The sequence below is a fragment of the Uloborus diversus genome, chromosome 1, assembly GCF_026930045.1.
Source record: "Uloborus diversus isolate 005 chromosome 1, Udiv.v.3.1, whole genome shotgun sequence".
NCBI lineage: Eukaryota > Metazoa > Arthropoda > Arachnida > Araneae > Uloboridae > Uloborus > Uloborus diversus.
In genome coordinates, this window is record NC_072731.1 from 260,354,742 (window position 1) to 260,374,835 (window position 20,094).

At 31.5% G+C, this 20,094-nt stretch overlaps 1 protein-coding gene across 1 annotated transcript in view; it reads right to left on the bottom strand.

The window, feature by feature from the left end:
- Positions 1-2,750: 2,750 nt before the first annotated feature.
- LOC129234246 (ras-related protein Rab-10-like) overlaps positions 2,751-20,094 on the bottom strand; it is a 42,414-nt gene continuing 25,070 nt past the window's right edge. Inside the window, exons 4-7 of the mRNA XM_054868227.1 lie at positions 19,243-19,332; positions 12,543-12,644; positions 7,861-7,948; positions 2,751-6,304 (exon numbers count right to left, since the gene is read on the bottom strand). Coding sequence (XP_054724202.1) covers positions 7,862-7,948; positions 12,543-12,644; positions 19,243-19,332 — 279 coding nt within the window. The 3' untranslated portion in view covers positions 2,751-6,304; position 7,861. The remainder of the gene's footprint in view (positions 6,305-7,860; positions 7,949-12,542; positions 12,645-19,242; positions 19,333-20,094) is intronic.

Sequence of the window (20,094 nt, forward strand, 5' to 3'; positions counted from 1 at the left end):
TGAAAAATTAATTCTTGATATACAACAGAAAATGCATGGAAACTGTAATTTTATTACAAAATTGTCACAATTCAAAATCAAATGTTACATTGTTTGGACCCTGCCATAAAAGGGGGTTTCAAAAATCTAAACAGGTTCTCAATTTAGTATGCACAAATAAGAAATTTTAGAATATTCTTAAAACAGAAGAGCTAGCAGACAATGCATCAAGGAGCAAGCAATGTTCGTGAAACTTTCATCTATTGTATAATTGGTCCACCATGTCGTAACTGGAGTTGTGTAAAAATTTGATTGGAAAAATAAGTTTTGAGAAATGGGGCCAATTTGTTTTGCAAAGCTGTGATATTAGATACAAAATTTAGGCAAGTAAAATTCTAGTACTTTCTTCTTGAAGCACATGACATGATAGTTTCAATTTAGAGGAAGCATAGAAGTGAGAAAATTACAATCAGTAATGCCTGTTTAAATCTGTATGTCACTCTTCTTTCCTAAGCACCCCAGTATGACTTTTTATTCTTTGTTAAATTAATCCAAATACTATGAGCCTCTGCAATTGGAAAGTTCCCTTTCTGAACTAAATCAAGGGCACTAGCATGGGATTTTATTTTTTTACATGATGAAATGTTTAATTTTTTAGTTTACTTAAACAAATATCATTTATTAATTATTTGAGTTATTAAAGACATTTTTAAGTTTTTGCCAGTTTCTGCCACTGGCACAGCAAAAACTAGTATCTGCCGGCAGAAAGCCAACCCTGAGACAATATCGAAATTTTTCTTATTTAAAAAACACACACATTTATTGACTGTCTCGTATTAGTATTTTACCCATTTTCAACGAAAACAACTTTCATATTTTTATTTTCACTTTTCCTGTTCTTTTAACAGTATTTATGCTTGAGTTTTAACATGAACATCACCTTTGAATGCAAGATTTTTTTTATATCTAGTTTCCATGGAGAATCACAGTATACACAGCACCATTGAAATTTTTACGTTCTTTTTTGAGATCTCGTTTTTTGGAGAAGGGGGCAGGGGGTGGGCCGTATTTTTCAAAGGGGTTCGCTGTGTCAAAGAAAACTGGCTACCAGAGTGTTAAACAGCACAATGTAAGCTACGATGTGCTGAAGAAATTTGTTCTTTCACCGACATGAGATGACCCTATGCACAGGACAATGTCCTCACCTACGTATGAATCTGCTATCTTGAAACCCAACATTAAACATTTCAACATTTTTAGCGCCCAAAGTTCCTGGCACCCAATTTTCCCATTTCAACAAATATGTATCTCAATAGCTTAGAACAAAATTTTAAGATGAATAAGATATAAGAATATATTTCTTCGCAAAATTTTTATTTATGGGTGAGAAGTTTTTTCCACCTTTTATTTATTTGATTTTACACTTGGGGCTTCATGAACCAGAACCCCAAAGAGTAAAAATCCTCTTTGTCATCTAATATTGAAGATGAATATAATAATTTATTGTTTCTGCTGTGTCAGGATCCAGTGGCGTAACTAGGTACCACAAAGCCCCGTGACGTGGGGGCCCGAAAATTTTTGAGCTCTTTTTGTCATTCCATTTTATTACTTCTTTCCGTAAATCAAACTCAATTTGAAAAGTTTATATTGGTTCTGGAGAACCAAAACTTTGCATTTTTTTCAATGTAGGTAGAGAGATAAGGCCAATTAAGATATCGTGGCCCATAAGCGAACACTTATTTGGGGCGTCCTTGTAATCAAACATCACAATTTTTGCCATTTTCCAATAGTTTTAGCCATTTGGGGGTCCCCACAAAGCAGGATCCCTAAGCCACGTTCTAGTTGACTTATTCGGCAATAAGATCCTGAGTCAAGGCCTCCAACCTCCATGCAAGAAAACCAAATCCTGGTTTGGGCAAAAAAGTTTCATAATGACCCCCCTCCCCCCACACACAAGGAACCTGCCCCTGAGAGAAAGTAAAATCCGAGTCCTAACCGCACAGGACAACTAAGAGAAGTTTTTGGGTAAGATCTGGATTGGAGGACTAAGTGTCAGCATTATGCTCCAGCCTCATGCACGTCACATATTTTCTCACAACTAGGGGAGAAATTAATACTTGCAGAGGTTTGTCAAGGTCACTGGACCCATTTAGCAAGTGAAAGGTGCCCAAAGCAGACCCGTCATCTGGGCAATCAGGGAATTTAGAAACAAAGTGCATTTTTGCTTGTGTATTGATGTTTTTTCCCTATTAAAATGTTTTTAATTCATACCCCCCCCCCCCTCCAGAAAACATTGAAATGATGGGCTCGGCCCAAATATAGTAAATTTCATCAATTTATAGCTATTGCTAAAATTTTATTTTGAAAATGAACACAGTTATAAGTTTGATTAGTATCAGTTAACAAATCATTTAGCTACAGTGTGGAGTCGATAAGGAGAATAGGGCTATCCCAAGTTTTCAAGCAAGGAGAAAAAAAAATTAGATTTTTTTAAGCCAAAAAAGGGTGTAGGGACCTTCATAGGGGAGAGACAAAAGTTTCTAAAGAAATAAAAAGGCAGAATAAAAAATGAAAATGAATCAAAAACAAGTTTTTTTCCTTTAAATTTTTAATAGAAATGGATTTTTTTTTTTTTTTTTTTTTTGCATTGGGGACTTTGCATTGGGGTTCTGGTACTAGAAAATTTATGAATTCACCCCTGCAATCAGTATAGCTTCCATTTAGAAAAGAAAATTTCTATCTATAAGTCACAAAATCAAAGAGTTCTTATAAAAAAATTAAGTTTATTAAGCAAAAAATGTGAATGAACATTTAATCGTTTGACGTAGTTACATGGCACAAAGTTTTCATTTTTTCCAATGCTGAATAAAATATACTAGTAATTGTTTTTCAGATTGAAATAGAGGATTCTCATATAATCACAATATTTTTTGCGTATTCCGAACAAAAATGAAAACATTTTGTGCTAGTGTACCAAACTACAACTAATACAGCGAATTACTCACAGCATTTTGAAATAAAATTAAGTCATCAATATGCTTTTTTTTTCTCTTCCTGAATGACTTATGACTCATCTTACCTATTTTGGATTTCAAAGAAACATATTAGACACATGCTAAGAAAATATTGAAAAAGCAATGGAGAACTTAAAAAAAAAAAAAAAATCCAACAAAGGCAGATCTATTGAAACACTTACACATTCCAAAGAAATTCCTATTAAAATAAATAAAACTACAAAATTTGCAAAATACATGAAAGACAAACTTGTGAGCAATGTAACACTTCACATCAAGTACAACATAGGCAATAAAAAGTGAACGAAAATTTAGAACAAATTTTGGGAAAAAAATGCTCAAACAATAAACAAATGACTGAACAGGAAAACGCTCATGGATAATTTTAGTAGAAAACAACGTTAAGTTTCTGAAATGCTTTTCAATCTGATCTAAGTTTTAAAAAAATAATAACTCAAGTGAATTACCTGATCACATTCACATTTTGCTTAGCTTAATGGACAGTTTATTTTCTACAAAGAATATCTATTCTGATGCAACATTTCTAAAATTACAAAAAAATAATAATAATAATAAATAACGTTATTAAAAAAAATCAATCTTTCAAAAATGTCTGGTAAAGTTATTAGGAGAACACTTTAATGTAACCAATGCAGTAATAAACTACAAATGAAATGAACAATTTCTCTTCACTAGGTATTCTTTTTTAAAGATAAATAAATTTTAGAAAGCAATTTTTAGCATATACAAGGGATGTTTTTAAAGTAAGTACCGGTTTGAAAAAAAAAAAAAAAAAAAAACAAGTACAGGCAGAGCAAAGAAATTTATTGCACAAAAATCTACCACCCTTATGCTATTTTTCGACATTGCTCCCGTGATTTTACAAGCATTTATCCTAGTGTGGTACAAGTTTTTGTATACCTATTTGTAGAAAGTTGCCACCTGAGCAGTCAACCATGAGGACTCTTACAGGGCTTTGGCTGGAACGTTTTTTGAACATTCTCCGGATTGCCCCGACCTCACTCACAGCAACTTTCATTTGTCTTGGCATCTGGAGTCTTTCCTTAGCCGTCCATGGCACAATATCAATGATGAGCTCAGAGAACATGTTACCCCATGGTTGACTACACAAGCGGCCACGTTCTACAAATAGGTATACAAAAACCTGTACCAAGCTATTACAAATGCTTGGAAAATCACAGGAGCAATGTGGAGAAATTGCATATGGCTCATAGATTTTGTGCAATAAATTTCTTTGCTCTGCCTGTACTTGTTTATTTTTTATTTCAAAATGGTACTTACTTTAAAAACATCTGTTGTATATTACTTTCATATTATGCAAAAGAATAAGCTAGAGAAAAAAAGCAACATAAAAAGTTTTTAGAACCAAACCATGAATTTTATAAACAAAGAAATCTGAAAATTATTTCACATACCGTCAACTCGGGCAACTTTAGCCTTTTTGTGTAACATTGGCCCAACAAACAAAAAATGTCAATCAGTACTCTCCGTAATGATTAAGTCAAGCCAGTGCTGCCACCTATAGTGCCCTTGTTTAGTGATAATCACTTAACAAGGGTCTAAATACAATGCCTAACACAGTGTAGACAATCTTTTTTCGGTTGTTACGCCAACGTTACCCGCAAAAGCCTAAGTTACCCCGGTAACAATACATATAAGCTTCTACATTTTTAAATAAATGTATAAAAATTTAAAATACAGTCAAGTTTATGTATATTTGCAGAATAAACATTAAATAAACATTTCTCTTATATACAAGCATCATACATATTTAAAAGTTCTCAAAAGTCTTATTTTCTTGCAATATGCGCTGGAAAAATTCCACAGCAGAAGACTGAGCAACACAAAGGAACTTTCTTTATACAGTACTCTAAAAAGCGGGATTCGTACAAATCTTGAATCGGTGAGCAGTTCTCTGAATTTATGTAGCAGCAACCAAAATTCAAACCTCAATTCCATTTTATTGTTATTTGCTTCGTAGGAAAATAAATTCAAATTAAACACACTGCTCTTTTCTAGTTCAATGTTGTGGCTGGTACTTTCTTCTACAAGTTCATGATTTCAGTTGTTAAAAGAAGTATTCCTTCAATGCTTAATACTACAATAGTTCTCTCTACATAATAATAATAATTCATTGTACTAAAGTCAAATCAAGTGAGTGACGGAACGGGATAAAAAAAAATTTCCTGCCAAATGGCTAGAATTATAAAGATCTTCAGGAGTACTTCTTTCTCTTGCATTAAATGCCATCGAATATTTTGAAACCTATAAATAGTTTCGTAAAGTATGTATGAACCTTATGCAAGGTACACAACAAAAGATAAATGCCACTAATCAATGAAAACATATACATGCAGGATGCAGTACAAAATGTATATCAATATCACTTTTCAATTCAACAGATAACTGCTGAAGAAAATAATTAAAATACTATATAAATAAGGTAATGCATAGAATATTTCATACTTAAACTGGATACTTTTAATGTTTTTGCAGAAATAAAATGTTTTTACATTTGAGGGCTAACAAACCAATAATCACAAAATATTATTTTTCCTCTAAAGCTTTTGTGTAATATACAGAACAAGTTTTGATTTCAAATTCGCTTTTCAAATACAGCAAAACTCATAGTTACACTCCACAGATATGCCTGCATTTTTAATGGACCATCATCTCTTCGCTATTTACAAAGTCTGTGCAGTTTCAGGGATGTAGCAGTAGAAAGATGCAAAATTATTTTTTCAGGCAATATTTTTGAGGGTAAACATAAAATAAATTGCCGTATTACCATATAAAAGTCGCTTTTGCATAAAATTCGTAACTTTCCACATGAGAGCAAAACATTAAAACAAAGTTTTATGTTACAAAACTATTGAACCACACATATGAGAGAAAGGAAAAGTTTAAAAACTAGAAACAAACATAAGGAGATAAAATATCCAACGTATAAAAAACGATGCTATCAACGAGGAAAGCACATGAACTTGCGGTTTCGTTTTGTGGTAATTTCTTTTTCCCTTGCAAAATGGCGAGACGAAATTTCATACAATGGAATATCATTTTCCTATAGAATAATGGCATATGTCAGGCTTTTGGGCCCGTGCCTTTCAAATCAATAGCGGCAACAGGAGCCTGGCAGACTAATTAATGCACAGTTTGAGGTTGAATGGCCTTTAAGGCAAACAGGTCCAGCCAGGCAAATACAAAATGTATTAATTTGTATGGAGTACTGCAAGCAGATTTTCCAAACAGCAGGTGTATGGATGAAGAAAGGCAGGTGAACTATATACCTAAAGGAAGAATGAGAAAAACTATTTTAATAAAAATTAATCACAACAGGACAAAAATTATAACTGCTTTTTGGAGCAAGAACAGAGTCAAAAGTATGAGTTTTGAGAAAAGTGATCATAAATTTGGTTAAGTTTTTCTGGCAGTATCCCTCAAAGCAGAATACTACTAAATTTGCGATGTACGTCTCAGGACAGATGCCTAAGCTGCAGAACAATTCTGTTCAAATGTGAGAGGAAAACTGACAAATTTTCTGCAGAAATTCTGCAAAAACTGCGGTGCCGAAAACCTGCAGAAACTGCGGGGAAGAAAATCTGTAGAAACTGCAGCTTTTCTACAAATATCTTCCAACTCAAGATAGAATTTTACAGAAATTCTGCAGATTTCTTAAAATTAGAAGAAAATCTAAAATTCTCGCAAATTACGATAATTTGGCGGAAAGCTCGCGATATTGAATTAGTCAAGTCCTTTGTAGGACTTTCCCAATCGATATTCATCTACTGCAATTTCCGCCATACACTTATGTTTTGGAAACATGACAACATTGAAACACGTTCCTCGCCGGACATTGTGTGTCTTGTTTGAGATTTCAATCCCTTTGCATACAGAAAATCTTTCAATTATTTAGAAAGTTTTGAAATGTTTTATTATATGCAACCCAAACTCGACTCATTTTATTTATTATTTCAGTAATTTCTTTATTTAGTAACATTATTTTAATTGCTCCTTCATGCCATTTAAAATTAACCAAAAAAATGTGGTTTGACACTTAGGATCGGACTTTTATAAATTTTGTATCTTTGCTTTTCTATGCATTTAAGAGCATATAAACTGTTTTTGGAGAACCTCAATCGGTTTAGGTTTGACACCTCGTTAAAGTTTTTTTGATTTTATAGTCTTCATGATCAACTAATTTCCAAATTCAGTGCTCTCTAATTAGTTATTTGGTTGGAAGCTGTGATGCTTCCGGAAATATCTCATTTCCACGAAAATAAATAGCAACAGTACAGTTTAAAAAGAAAAACTCCTATATGAAACGATTTTGATTTTTGGCACTTAATTGGTGGAAAATGTCATGTTTTTTTTGCGTACAATGCTTGAAGTACTTGCAGAACAATTTTGGTCAAATGATTTTACGTTGCAGAACATCGTAAAGCATTCTGCTTTGTGGGGGCTGTATCTAATTTGCAGGCCCAAGCCCAGCAAAATTTTGATCACTTCAACGATTAAGCAGTAAGTTAGCCCCTTTAAATGGTAGATAAAAGGGTTTTATAAATGGAAAACTGTAATAGAATAATACTCTCACCCTGGAATAATGAATCAATACATACATCTTAATTTTTACTTATTCATATTAGTTACAGAGAGTTCATTCTTCCGAGCACAATATGGAGAAATTGTTACAAAAGAAATAAGCTTATTGAAATAGTCTTCAAATTTTAAAATCTTGGCAATTATTTTGAAATTATTCAAGATAAAAAAAAAAAATCAAAAGAAAACATAGTGAATCCAATTCAACTTGGAACAACAATACAGCATATGATTTGAGAGTACTTACCCTAGCAACATTTTCTTATACCCCTTATATCTTGCGTTGTGACACGAACTTTGTCTGGATAATCTGTTTGTTCCTTACCAGCCATTTGCTACAGGTTTAAACACAAAAAGTATTACATTTATGCTAGATTAATTTCAATTATCATCATGATAAATCACAAGATAACACAATTAAAGAATTTACTGAACACATTTTAAAATGAAATTATGCCCATAAATGTATACTTTATTTAGGGGGAAATAAACAGAAACTATATTTTATGTATTCCTACCAAAAATATTGCATTTTTACAAAGATCCCTGCGAAGAAAAATTTTTTTTTGGAAAATTTAGTAAAATGATAGAGAATAGTATCACACAATGGTGCCCATATGCAAAATTGTAAGGGGGGGGGAGGGGCCCTCAGATATTTTCCCCATGGAAACAGATTTCAGGACAGATTAGAGTCATTAAAGTTTGACATTTTTAATAACTTATTTATTAATGGCTGGAGAAGAAATGTTTTTACATTTTTGCAAATAAAAAAGTACTAAAAGCAAGGAAGTTCTAGTTTCTAAGGAGAGGGCTTGGAGCCCCCCCCCCCTATATGGGTGTCCCTGGTAACACATGTTAAAGTTGATGGCATGGAAAGAGCAGGTCTCTTTCCCAGATCTGCTGCAGAGGAAAGACTTGTAGCAATCTCCCACTTGGCGGGTTTTCTTCCTAGAGTTAAAGTATCTAGGGAGAACTCCACCCAACCACACACGTTATTTTGCAAGAAGTCTGGGATGGGTCTTTCCTGCTCAGTCCAGAATTGTTAAGTCCAGTTTGTTGTCCAATTAACTATTCACGGTTCACAAGGGGCCATATCAGAGCCCTAGCTTTTCAGCTGGATCAGTTGTTTCCAGGGTTGGTTTTTTTTTTTTTTTTTTAAACCAGTTTTTTTTTTTTTTTGGTTTAAACCAGGTTTATTTGGTTTGAACTCTATGTGTAAGAAGATTGATTTTATTTTTGGAAAGTCATGAATATTTTTAATGAATTAATTGTTACTCAATGTTCAATATTCACATTTGAACCTAATTACCTTGATGATTAATTAAATAACTAAAAGTAAAATCTTGTAATTTCATTTCCTCATAAGTTGAGCTTTTCATAATAATATTCTCATTCTCATAATTATAGCTTTCTATCAAAAATATATAAATAAAAATGAATTTAAAATCAAGGTATTCTGAGCATGGAAAGTATTTTGCAGTATCTACAAATGAATCACAAGTCTGATCACAATTTTTAAAATAAGACCAACACATATTTTGTTTAAAGATTTTTTTAAAAAAAATAGATTATCTAATAATTTACATAATATATCATTGCGAAGACTTATACAAATAGAACAAATGGGCTTTAAGAAATAGTATGTTTTTCATTGTAGAAATTATTTCTCTTGGTTTAATGTGCTTAAGAATACAACTTCTTTGTAAAAAAAAAAAAAAATTATTTTAATTAAAAGCCTCAAATAGAAATACAAGCTCCGAAGTTTTTCCCAATCCTAATGCATTCCTTATTTTTTACAACACAAATCCAAATAATGGAACTACTCTTTTAACACATCTCAATAAGAAAGAATTGTTTTATTAAAAATTAAGGTTATTTTATTCTTCTACCATTCATACAACATTCTTTTATTATATTGGGATTTAAAAAGTTATTTAAAAGGTCAAAATTTGACATAAATTTTTTTGAAAAGAGCACACAGTTACACGGATATTTTCTGTTTTCAAAATTTTATACATTTTTTCTTGCTCTGATTGCATCCTCTATTGTGGATGCCAAAAAATGAGGGTTTTCTCTCTCTCTCTCTCTCGCATTGAAATATTCTATATATAGAGTTTAGATTTATGCACAGATTGCTTAAATGATACATGATTTAATTCTTTGAATCTTAAGTAATTAAGCAAATTAGGTAGTAAAATGAAGTTTTGGCTAATATCTGCTTTTTGGGCTGTTTTAAAATGTAAAAGAGAAATGAAAGAAAAATAAAATTAACAGATAAAGACAACAAAATACTTGGATTTTTTCTCGATCTTATTTTAGAAAAACATAGTTGGTCGGCCATGTATTTAAGTACCTAATTAGAAAAGTTGCATTGATTTAACTAGTTATTAAAAACTAGCAAATTTGAGTTACATTAAAGTTTGTAAATTTATTAATCTGTAATTTATCTCAAAAGCTTTGCTGGTTACTTTGCATTAATTGGACTTTACATCTTTCAATCATATGTAAATTTATGGGAGCATATGGGAGAAAACAATTCAGTTTTTCAAAAAAAAAAAAAAAAAAAAAACATTTTCAAAAAAACCTCTTTTTTTTTTTTTTTTTTTTTAAACACTTGGTTTAAACCAAACAACCCTGGTTCTTTCCAGAGTGTACCTGGTGCACAGCTGATATGGCATTCCATTTCCATATCTCAGTTTGCTTGAGCTTTACTAAAGATGAAGTCTTTCATAATTCTCTACTGTTTTTGGCCTTACAGGAATTTTTTGGATTCATGGAGATTGTATATCTCTGTTGGGCAGTCTGCAATTGGCAACAAAATAGTAACCCCCCTTTTTTTTTGGGGGGGGGGCAAAGTTTAATACAAATTAGAACATGAAACAAAGATTTACTGGGAAAGATGGAGTAATAAAATTTGTCTTTACACCAGTTTGCAAATGGGAAATAAATATGCGTTGGATAAACAGTCCTCTAATACAGTGGAAAACTGAAGATATTGCTTCTAAAATGGGCAAATAAAACTTCACAGACAATCAGCAGCAGATTTTATGGAGACCTCAGGCACGCCCAAAAGAAAAAATTTATTTAACTATTTCATTTTTTTTTTAAAAATTGACTTCTCTATATAACATGAAGAAATGTTTTACAGTTATTTAAAAGGAACACAAAAGACACAAATCTTATTTGAATTTCTGAGAAAAGAGTGCCAAAAGAGTCAAGAGACCAGAGCGGCAATTTAACTTACTGGTTTTGAACACAAAGGAACTTAATACTGCCATTTGTCTATTAATTCTGCTTGGATGGAATCAGTAACTGATATTTTTTTAAAAATGTTTTAAGATGTGCATAGAAAAGTCATTGCAATCCAGGAAGCTATTTGCGAAATGACAGATTTTTTTTTCAGCTTATTCAAATTGCAAAATCAAGAAAATCACACGAGTTTCTTGGCAAAAATATAATATTAATTAAAACAGCATGTAGTGTTTAATTTTTAAGAACAATCAGCAACTGCTTTGAAATAGCTTCGCAAAGAAGTAGCTTCTGAATCCTTCAACAAAAAAAAACCTATATACTATAAATCTATAATTTCCTAATTTACATAGTATTTTATAGTTGAAATATGATTTTTTTTTAAAACTCAAATGCGCCGTAACTAATTGGCCAAAAGGGATCCTGGGGTAAAAAAAACACATTTGAAAAAAAAAAAAAAAAAGTCATGAAAATTTTGCTATGAAAAAACTGAAATTATGTGGGGGGGGGGGGGGGGTAACTTTTCAATATCTTGGACTCCCTCCAAAAATTATTTCTGTATCCGCCCCTGAAGACAATGAATGAGTGGTTTTGGTTGCTGGAGAAAAAGAGAGAGAGCATTATGGATCAACACGCTAATGGGTTAGAAAAAGATGTTGATGTTCCAGCTGCGAAGATATGAATTTCTGAAGCAGGAGCAAAAAATTATCAGATTATTCACTTGACAACATCCATAATACTGTTGAAACCAGACCTTTTCACACTTTGCACAATATACATATTTGTTCCAAATCAAAAGCTCTAAAGGAAGCAAAATTCCAAAGAAAACATGACAGTACTCTGTGATGTAAGAATGACGTGAAAGGAATAACTTTTTGCTACTGGAAAAAATAAAAAGTCATAATGCTTTAAAAGATTGCTATGAAACTGCTTGTTGATTATATTATAAAAACCTTGTTAAAGACAGTTACTCTTACTCAGAAAGTGGCTTTTTACAAAAATAATATACTCCTTAAAAATTACACTTGCCGTGATATAAATGCCACATTATGGCGTACGAAAATAATTTATTTTCCAGTCAATACTGTAACACTTATCTTACCATGTGACCAAGGAATAATTTGTGCAATGAAAGAGCATTACCTGCGCAGAAATGCACACAAGGGTCTTGAAAATGAAACGTTATGGAACAGACTGTAAAATTAATAAAGAAGAGAAAGGCAGAAGATCTAGGTGCTACATATTTTGAAAATGTCATGGTACTGATAATTAAAGGGAAAAAAAAGTTTTCCCCACAGTGGGTTTGCAATAGGGGACAACGGTGTGGAAATAATGGAATTCTATAAAATAGTACTCAGAAACCATCTGACCTATTTTGATGATTTGTATTAACTTGCATTTGAACGAAACATTGTCTTTTAAATTTATAGCTACAAAAATAACTGTCACACAGTACAATTAACATTTTACTTCCAAAGATTTTTCATTAAATAGTAACAATCATTGCTGTCAAACAGCATCAACATTAAAGTGAGTATATTAAGCAGCACTGACAGTACCTACATTTAAGAATAAAATATTTTTTTAATTGAAATTGTTAATAATCCATTACTGCTTAGATTTTTGGTAGCCATATACTTCAGAATAAAATTGTGAGTAGTTCTAGTAGTGAAAACATACCTTATTCAAAATTGATTCAGCTAATTCCCTAAATGCTCTTTCAATATTGATATTGGCCTTTGCACTTGTTTCTAAAAACCGTATGCCATGTTCTCTAGCAATCTGTAACCGAAAAAATACTATTTGTTAGCATACAATATACAAATCTTCCGTATAAATATTACATATACAGCAAAACACATATTAGAGAACACCAAATACTCAGATTGTTTGTACAGTACATATTCGACAGCCAACTGAATATTCAGTTTGGCAGAACACTTTAATACTCAGAAACTGAATAGTAAACAATTTAAATGTTTGATAATTGGTAAATAAACATATTATTTCATAGAATGAAAGTTGCACAAAAGTAATATCGTACAAAATGAATTGATATTGTTACTTACTAATTAAATCAGATTCAAAGTAATTTTAATGTAAGAGAGAACACTCTAATGTTAAATTTAAATTTTGTTGCTTTTTAATTTTTTTAAAAATCTTATGACACAATTAACTTTACTCTGGCAGACCATTTAAATATGACACAGTAACCAGAAAAAAAAGCATGTTTATTAGCAATAAATACATAAAGTAAATTTATTACTACTTTGCATTAACTGCTAATTTTTTAAACAAATATGCAACTAAAAAACTGGGAATACTTGGATACTAAACATGTTTCAGAATTTTAATGTCTAAAGTTTTACACCATATGAATCATTAAATATTGTTTAAAAGCAACTTAATTAAAATTACTCATTGTTATCAAAGTTTAATAATCCTTTGTACTTAAAGACAGAAAATGAAAATGTTTGGCAATGTTTGCATTTCATTACTCAATATTAATGATGATAAAATTATTTTCAGTTACTCAAGAGACTAAGATAGTAGAAAATCACTTGAATAAATTGCAATTTGTAATGATATTTTAAGCAACTTAGGTTTGTATATGTATACAATAGACCTGCCAACCTTATGAAATAGAAAAAGGAGATTGGATCAAAGTTTCAAGGGAGAAAACGAGAGATTTTAAACAACGTTATTTGAGGGGAAAACATGGTTTTATGAAGCATTTTTAGTTTAAAATACACTAATTTTATAACATCTCAGTTTTAAAGATTCCTTGTAAAATAGCAAGCAAATGACAGAAGCTTTATCAAACATTAATTTACACAAAATAAAAAAACACTAATACAATTTATACAGTAAAACCTCGCTACAACGATATTTTGGGGACCAAAGAAATATATTGTTGTAGAGGGATATATTGTTATATCGAGGGCCTACATATTTTGGAAATACGATAGAGTACTCCATTTTAATGTTATAGTATACAATATCTAGGCAGAAATGTATTTGGGTGATAATAAAAATCCTAACAATATTATTTCTCGGGAGCCTATCACAAGGATTGTTTGGCCTGCAATTTTATTTCCTTTTTTTAATAAGTAGAAATTATTTTTCCGATGTTATTACCTTCCTATTAAAACAATAACCCATTTTGTTCCCAACAAAAGTTTTTGAATAACCAGAAAGTCACTCTTTTGTTATACCCCCATTCGTTTCTCAAATTATACTTAAATTATTCAAAAATGTTATATCAATATTCCACAAATTTAATTTGTAGTACTAAATTACTTACTTAAAGGTGTAAAACAACATCTTTGAACTAAATTTAATTATTTAAATAATCAAGTAACGTCATTTTAAAGTTTGTCCCCAGGTTTCATGTCATTCTCCTGTCCTCCATAGGAATGAGTTCAATTATTATAGATTTAAAAAAAGAATTTTTAATTTGTTCTACTAAACCTTGCTTATTATCACCATTTTGTAGGATTTCTTGAGGATTTTGTTAATATGATTTGATTGCTAGTCTTATTAAAAAATTTGAAGTTCAAAAATGGGTATGTAACATTTTTAATAATTCTTACAGTGGTGAAAAGGAATAAGTACACAATAAGCAGTAATTCTTCTCTTGTCGGAAAAAACGGGAAAAAATGACAAAAGTTGATAAAATAGGATATTTTTCATTATTTAAAACCAAATTATCGTAATAAAGGGGGGTTAAAAATTTAAAAAAAATCGTTTTACAGGGGTTTATTGCTGTAGAGAATATCGCAGTATTGAGAGGAGGATAACATTAAATCCTATGCGGGTTCACCGGGACCACGAAATATTATCGTAATAGAGGGATTATCGTTGTATCGGATAGCGTTGTAGCGAGGTTTTACTGTATTAGTATCATTAGTCCTAAGACACTTATGTCACCTTAGCTACAATTTTAATTATGTTAACAAGTTGGAAAAAAGATGTAATACAAGTTGTAAAATAAAGTATATACACTGAAAAAAAAAAAGTCACCAAAAAGTTTTCTACGGTAGTACATTTTGAGTAGAACAATAAGCTTCTATTCCAAACCTAATTTTGGGGGGAGGGAGGGGGAGCTGAAAGCAAGGGATGCCAAAAATACCTTTGAATTTTAGCTCAATAGGCACAACATATTCAGGGTATAATCAGAAAAAGGACAAACCAGAAACAGATGCTAAAAGATTTCTGCCCAATCACCCACAATGCGCTGAAATTACCTTAGCCTTGCCTAACGTGCATTCGATACGCCATACAGAACCGGGTCTTGGAAAGGTAGAGAAGCTATGTGAATTGAGCCCTTTAATCAGGATTAGAAAACCGATTTTCGTTTTACAAACAAAAACCTCGATATATCACGATAAAATAGAAAATCTGAAGAAAAACAGGAGAAATTTATACTAAAAGTAAAACCGAGAGAAATAGGCAGAAATTGGGAGTCTCCCGTGAAAAAGGGAGAGTTGGCAGGTCTGAATTAGAAGGTAAATACAAGATTCTTTATTTATGACACTATATTGACTTGTTTTTACTTTTGTAATGATTTATTTTATTTTTTTCAATTTTAAATTAATAATGATACTTAATGTAGATACATTTACTATGATAAATGGAAATGCATTAACATTTCACAAAATAGATAAACATTTTCTATATTAAATTGGCATAAAGTTCAAAAAAATAAAGTTGAAACTTTTTAAACAGATAGTACTCTGTATTCGGCCAAATATACCATTTGGTGCATCTCTAATAAATATTAAGGATTTCTCACAAAAAGTGCAGAGAAAATTCAAAATTCATAAATTTTCATCATGAGCTAATTTGATCGGATTGTAGCCAACCTGTAAAAACAATGTTAAAGTGGCCAACTTACTAATTTCATGAATTTTATCTTTTACTAAACATAAATGTTCCTTACAATAAAATCGTAATATTCAAAATTAATTTCAAATTGATGTTTTTCCTTGGTTACGTTTTATTTTTAAATAAAAATTTTTAATTAATCAAATAAGAAGTAGATTTTGCCTCCAAAATTCTTTTACAGATGGCCTGAGTCACTCTGAAAGCATAAAAGTTAGAAATAGAATCAACTAATCTTCAGGGAAGAAACAGCAGCAGGTTAGGAATTATTAGAAATAACACAAGCATTCGAGAAAAAAACCCAAGCGAGCCAGCCATCCCTTTAGCCAAAAACACCTTCACCCCTCTACACGACCCAGAAGGCCCACCATGGACGGACTGCTTAAAATGAGTTAGGGGTTGGAAGCAGGGTTGTTTTTGACATCAAAAACCTGCTTTTGACATGATAGGTCAAAAACTAGTTGAAAACTCAAAAACCTGTTGAAAACGCCAAAGACCTGTCTAAAACTGTCACAGGGTTCGTACTCAAATTCAGAAATACAGGGGTAGAAGTGATCGACTTGTCACATATAGGACATTTTCCACAAAAAATATAGGACAAATATAGGACACATTATATGAATAGTTTCGCTATGAAAAAAGAAATAATACATACATATTATTTATTTATTCTTATCAATGATTTTGTTTTAAAAAACCCTTCAAACAAAATTATAACTTACACCTGAAATGACTTTCCTGTAGTTGAAAGAATAATTTTTGAAAAAAGTGTACTTTGCAGACAAAAAAAAAAGAACAAAGTGAAATTTATTGATAATTAACACAGCAACTCACAATATTTGCACGGATAGAAGTGTCACAAACATAGCTTATATAAATAAATAAAAACCGTCTTTGTGTTGAGAATTAACAGGAAATAACCAATGCTTTGTAGCACAAACATACAGATATTTTGTTCCACAAAATTCCACAAAAAGAAAAGATTGCAAAAAGACTATTATAACATACCGATCAGAAAATGCACTGAACACAAAAATATACCCGCGAAAACAAAAACCAAAACAAACCACGAAAACAAAACCAAAAAAAAAAAAAAACCACGCTTGAAAACAAAACAAACTGCTGTTGCCAAACACAAAATTCTAAAACCAACTTCAGAATTCGTTCTCGAAACTCCACCCACTACAGTGACGTCATATTGCTGTAGCAAATGAAAGAAGATGCCTGTTGCAGGATTTAGTGAGTTGTGTTTTTTAATTTGAAATTCGTTTGCACACGTACTTTCGACGAAAAATCCGAAGTCAGATAGTTTATTTACTGTTGTTTTAAAGAAATAAATTGGATAAAAAACAGGAATATAGGAAATACAGGACATTTTCCAAAAATATGGGAAATATAGGATGATTTTCATACTTTTTTTGAAAATATAGGAAATATAGGATATATAGGACTACTTCGACCCCTGGAAATAAAATGAAGGAGTTTTGGAGGAGTTTTGAAGGAGTAGAATGAGATTTTGAAGGAGTACCAATGGGCTGTCCTTAAACGATGTTGCACTTTTTTTTCCCAGCATGTTTGACTTTGACCCCCTTCCGCCTTTGTCACAAAGTGCCACACTTCATCTTTCTCTTCCTCTTGTCACATTGTAATATTTGTTTATAAACATATCGTTATAATAACTGCGTGATGTTACTTTTTGTCACCATCTCTCTTTTCAATTTCATGAACCCATCTCCCTCTCAAGGCATGACATCACTTGTGAATGACCTTTTTTACAATATCCAGGGGTGATTGTGACTCCATGAAAAAATACCTGAACTTTTTTTGCCCAAGAAGAAAAAGTGTTTTGATGGGTACATATATATACATTATGTGTATGTACACATTATATTATGTATATAAATCATTTATATATAAATTATTTGTTGGGGCTAAAACTCGAAGTTTTAATTGGATTTAATACGTCCATGTGCATGGTGGGAATTAAATTCTTTTAATTTTTCTCATTTCTTAAAATTTTTCCAGGATTCTTCTTATCTAGCCTTTATTCAATCCCCCACCCCTGTTCTTCGATAATTACCATAGAGTTTACAAACCATGACCGTAGCTTAAGCTTTATACCAAACAAAACGTCTTCAATTTGGACTTTTGGCATTTCATTAATCGCCCTAAATTTTACAAAAGTGGGTTTTTCTGAAAATATAGAAGTTCCGGTATTTTCGAAGATGAAGATACAGGAATTCAAGATGAAAATACCGGAAATCCGGTAAAATACCGGAATACAATCACCCCTGGTATCATAACTGCGATTTGCTAAACAATTGTTTTTTTTTAAAATAGAATCAGAGGAAGACTATGTAGTCTTGAACTAAAGAAGAAGGAGTTTTGAAGGAGTTCAAACCAAAATGAAAGAGTTTGAAGGGCCCTTCGAAAAAATGTCCTAAATGAAGGGTATTGGAGGAGTTTGGAAGGAGCATACGAACCCTGTGTCAGATACTGACATTACTGGCAAATACAGTCATTATTTTGATTTTTTTTAACAAACACATAATTTCCTGATGCTAAAAAAAAAATATTTAACTGCAATTCGTACTTAACACATCATGTTAATCTCTACAAATAATAAAGCTGAAAGTCTCTCTGTCTAGATTTCTGTCCCGATCTCTGTCTGTCAGGATCGCTGTTCGGCTGATTTTCATAAAATTTGGCAAAGTTAGTTTGTAGCATGGGGGGTGTGCACCTCGAAGCGATTTTTCGAAAATTCAATTTTGTTCTTTTTCTATACCAAGTTGAAGAAAATTTTTCCGAGCAAATTATCACAACATGGAATAGTAAATTACGAAATCATCATAACGTGGAACCGTAACATGGGCAAGCATAGCAAATTGGCGAGAAATTCAGCATCCATTATTGTAAATGTACAGGCGAACCAAATGACCTTTTAATTTTCTACTACGGGCAATGCTGTACTGGTGCCACTGGTTATAAATCAAATTAATAAGTTAAAATTAAATTTGTGTATAAATTTTCCTTTAAATTAATTTTTTGAATTGTAAAAATAGCTTGTAATTAATATATCAATACATATATAGATATATTTAAATATACTGCTATTTATCATGATACTTTTTATTCTATTATGACTGTAGCTTTTTAATTTATCTCTTTCATTCTACAGACACGTAGCTTGTTAAATGAAAATTATATTTGAAAATTTTTATTGTGCAGTTTTTTAAATCTGAAACAGTCAAAAAGTTTCTTGTAGTGCATGGAATCAAAACTTATTTCACTAAGAATCACTTGCTAAAGTAATTTTGGTGTCAATATAAATTTAAGACAGAAAGATAGGTTTTTCACATGATGGTAAAAACCCCGGTGAAAACCGGATAAAACCACCAACTGTCAAAAGCTTGCCAACCCAAAACTTTTATCAAGTAATAAAATAAAGCACAATCTGAATCAAGAAAACAGAAATTTACAAAAGACCTGTACTTACAGCCTCTCCCCTTTCTTTACTGATCATTCTTTTGTCTTCCATGTCACATTTATTACCTAAAATCATTTTTTCTACATCTTCATTGGCATGCTGGAAAAAAGTAAAGTTAACAGATTAAAAATGTGTTAACCGAAAGTGAAACCACGTTTGCATGTATGCCATTTTTGAGCGAAATAAATACATTAAAATGTCTTTTAATTCAAGGATAAAAAATTTCCGATGAGGCGGACGTGCAGTCACCATACTTATATAAGAAAAAACAAATGAAATCAGAAATTTTATCAAAAATGAAGGAGTTAAGGTCATGTGAATATTGTTTAGGGAGTTATTTTTTAAGGAGTTATGTGAATATTGCATGCAAAATAAGTATCTGAACTCCCTCCATGATGTGAAAATTCACTGAACATTGAAAAAAAACGAGCTGATTTGTGCATCACATGACTTCCTTTTACTCCAATTTAACGTCATTTCCCCATTATTGGCAATTTTAATGTGATTCAATAGTTTACTCTCTAAATATCACCAACAGTGGCCAAATTGAAATCAGATTTAAAAAAAAAAATATCGCCAAATTTGTCGCCAAGTTGGTGGCAAAACTTGGCGACCAAAAGAATGGCGATATATTGCCAAATGCCCAACAAATTATAACACCACTTGAGTTTACATCGAAATTAACGATGATTTCCCCCAAAAAAGGGGCAAAAGACCCTTTTAGAAACACCCGAATGCAACCAAAAGGGGAGGTGCACAACTAGAACCCACTAGGAGTCTACATACCAAATTTCAACTTCCTAGGACATACCATTATTGAGTTATGCGACCTACATACGTACAAACGTACGTCACGAGAAA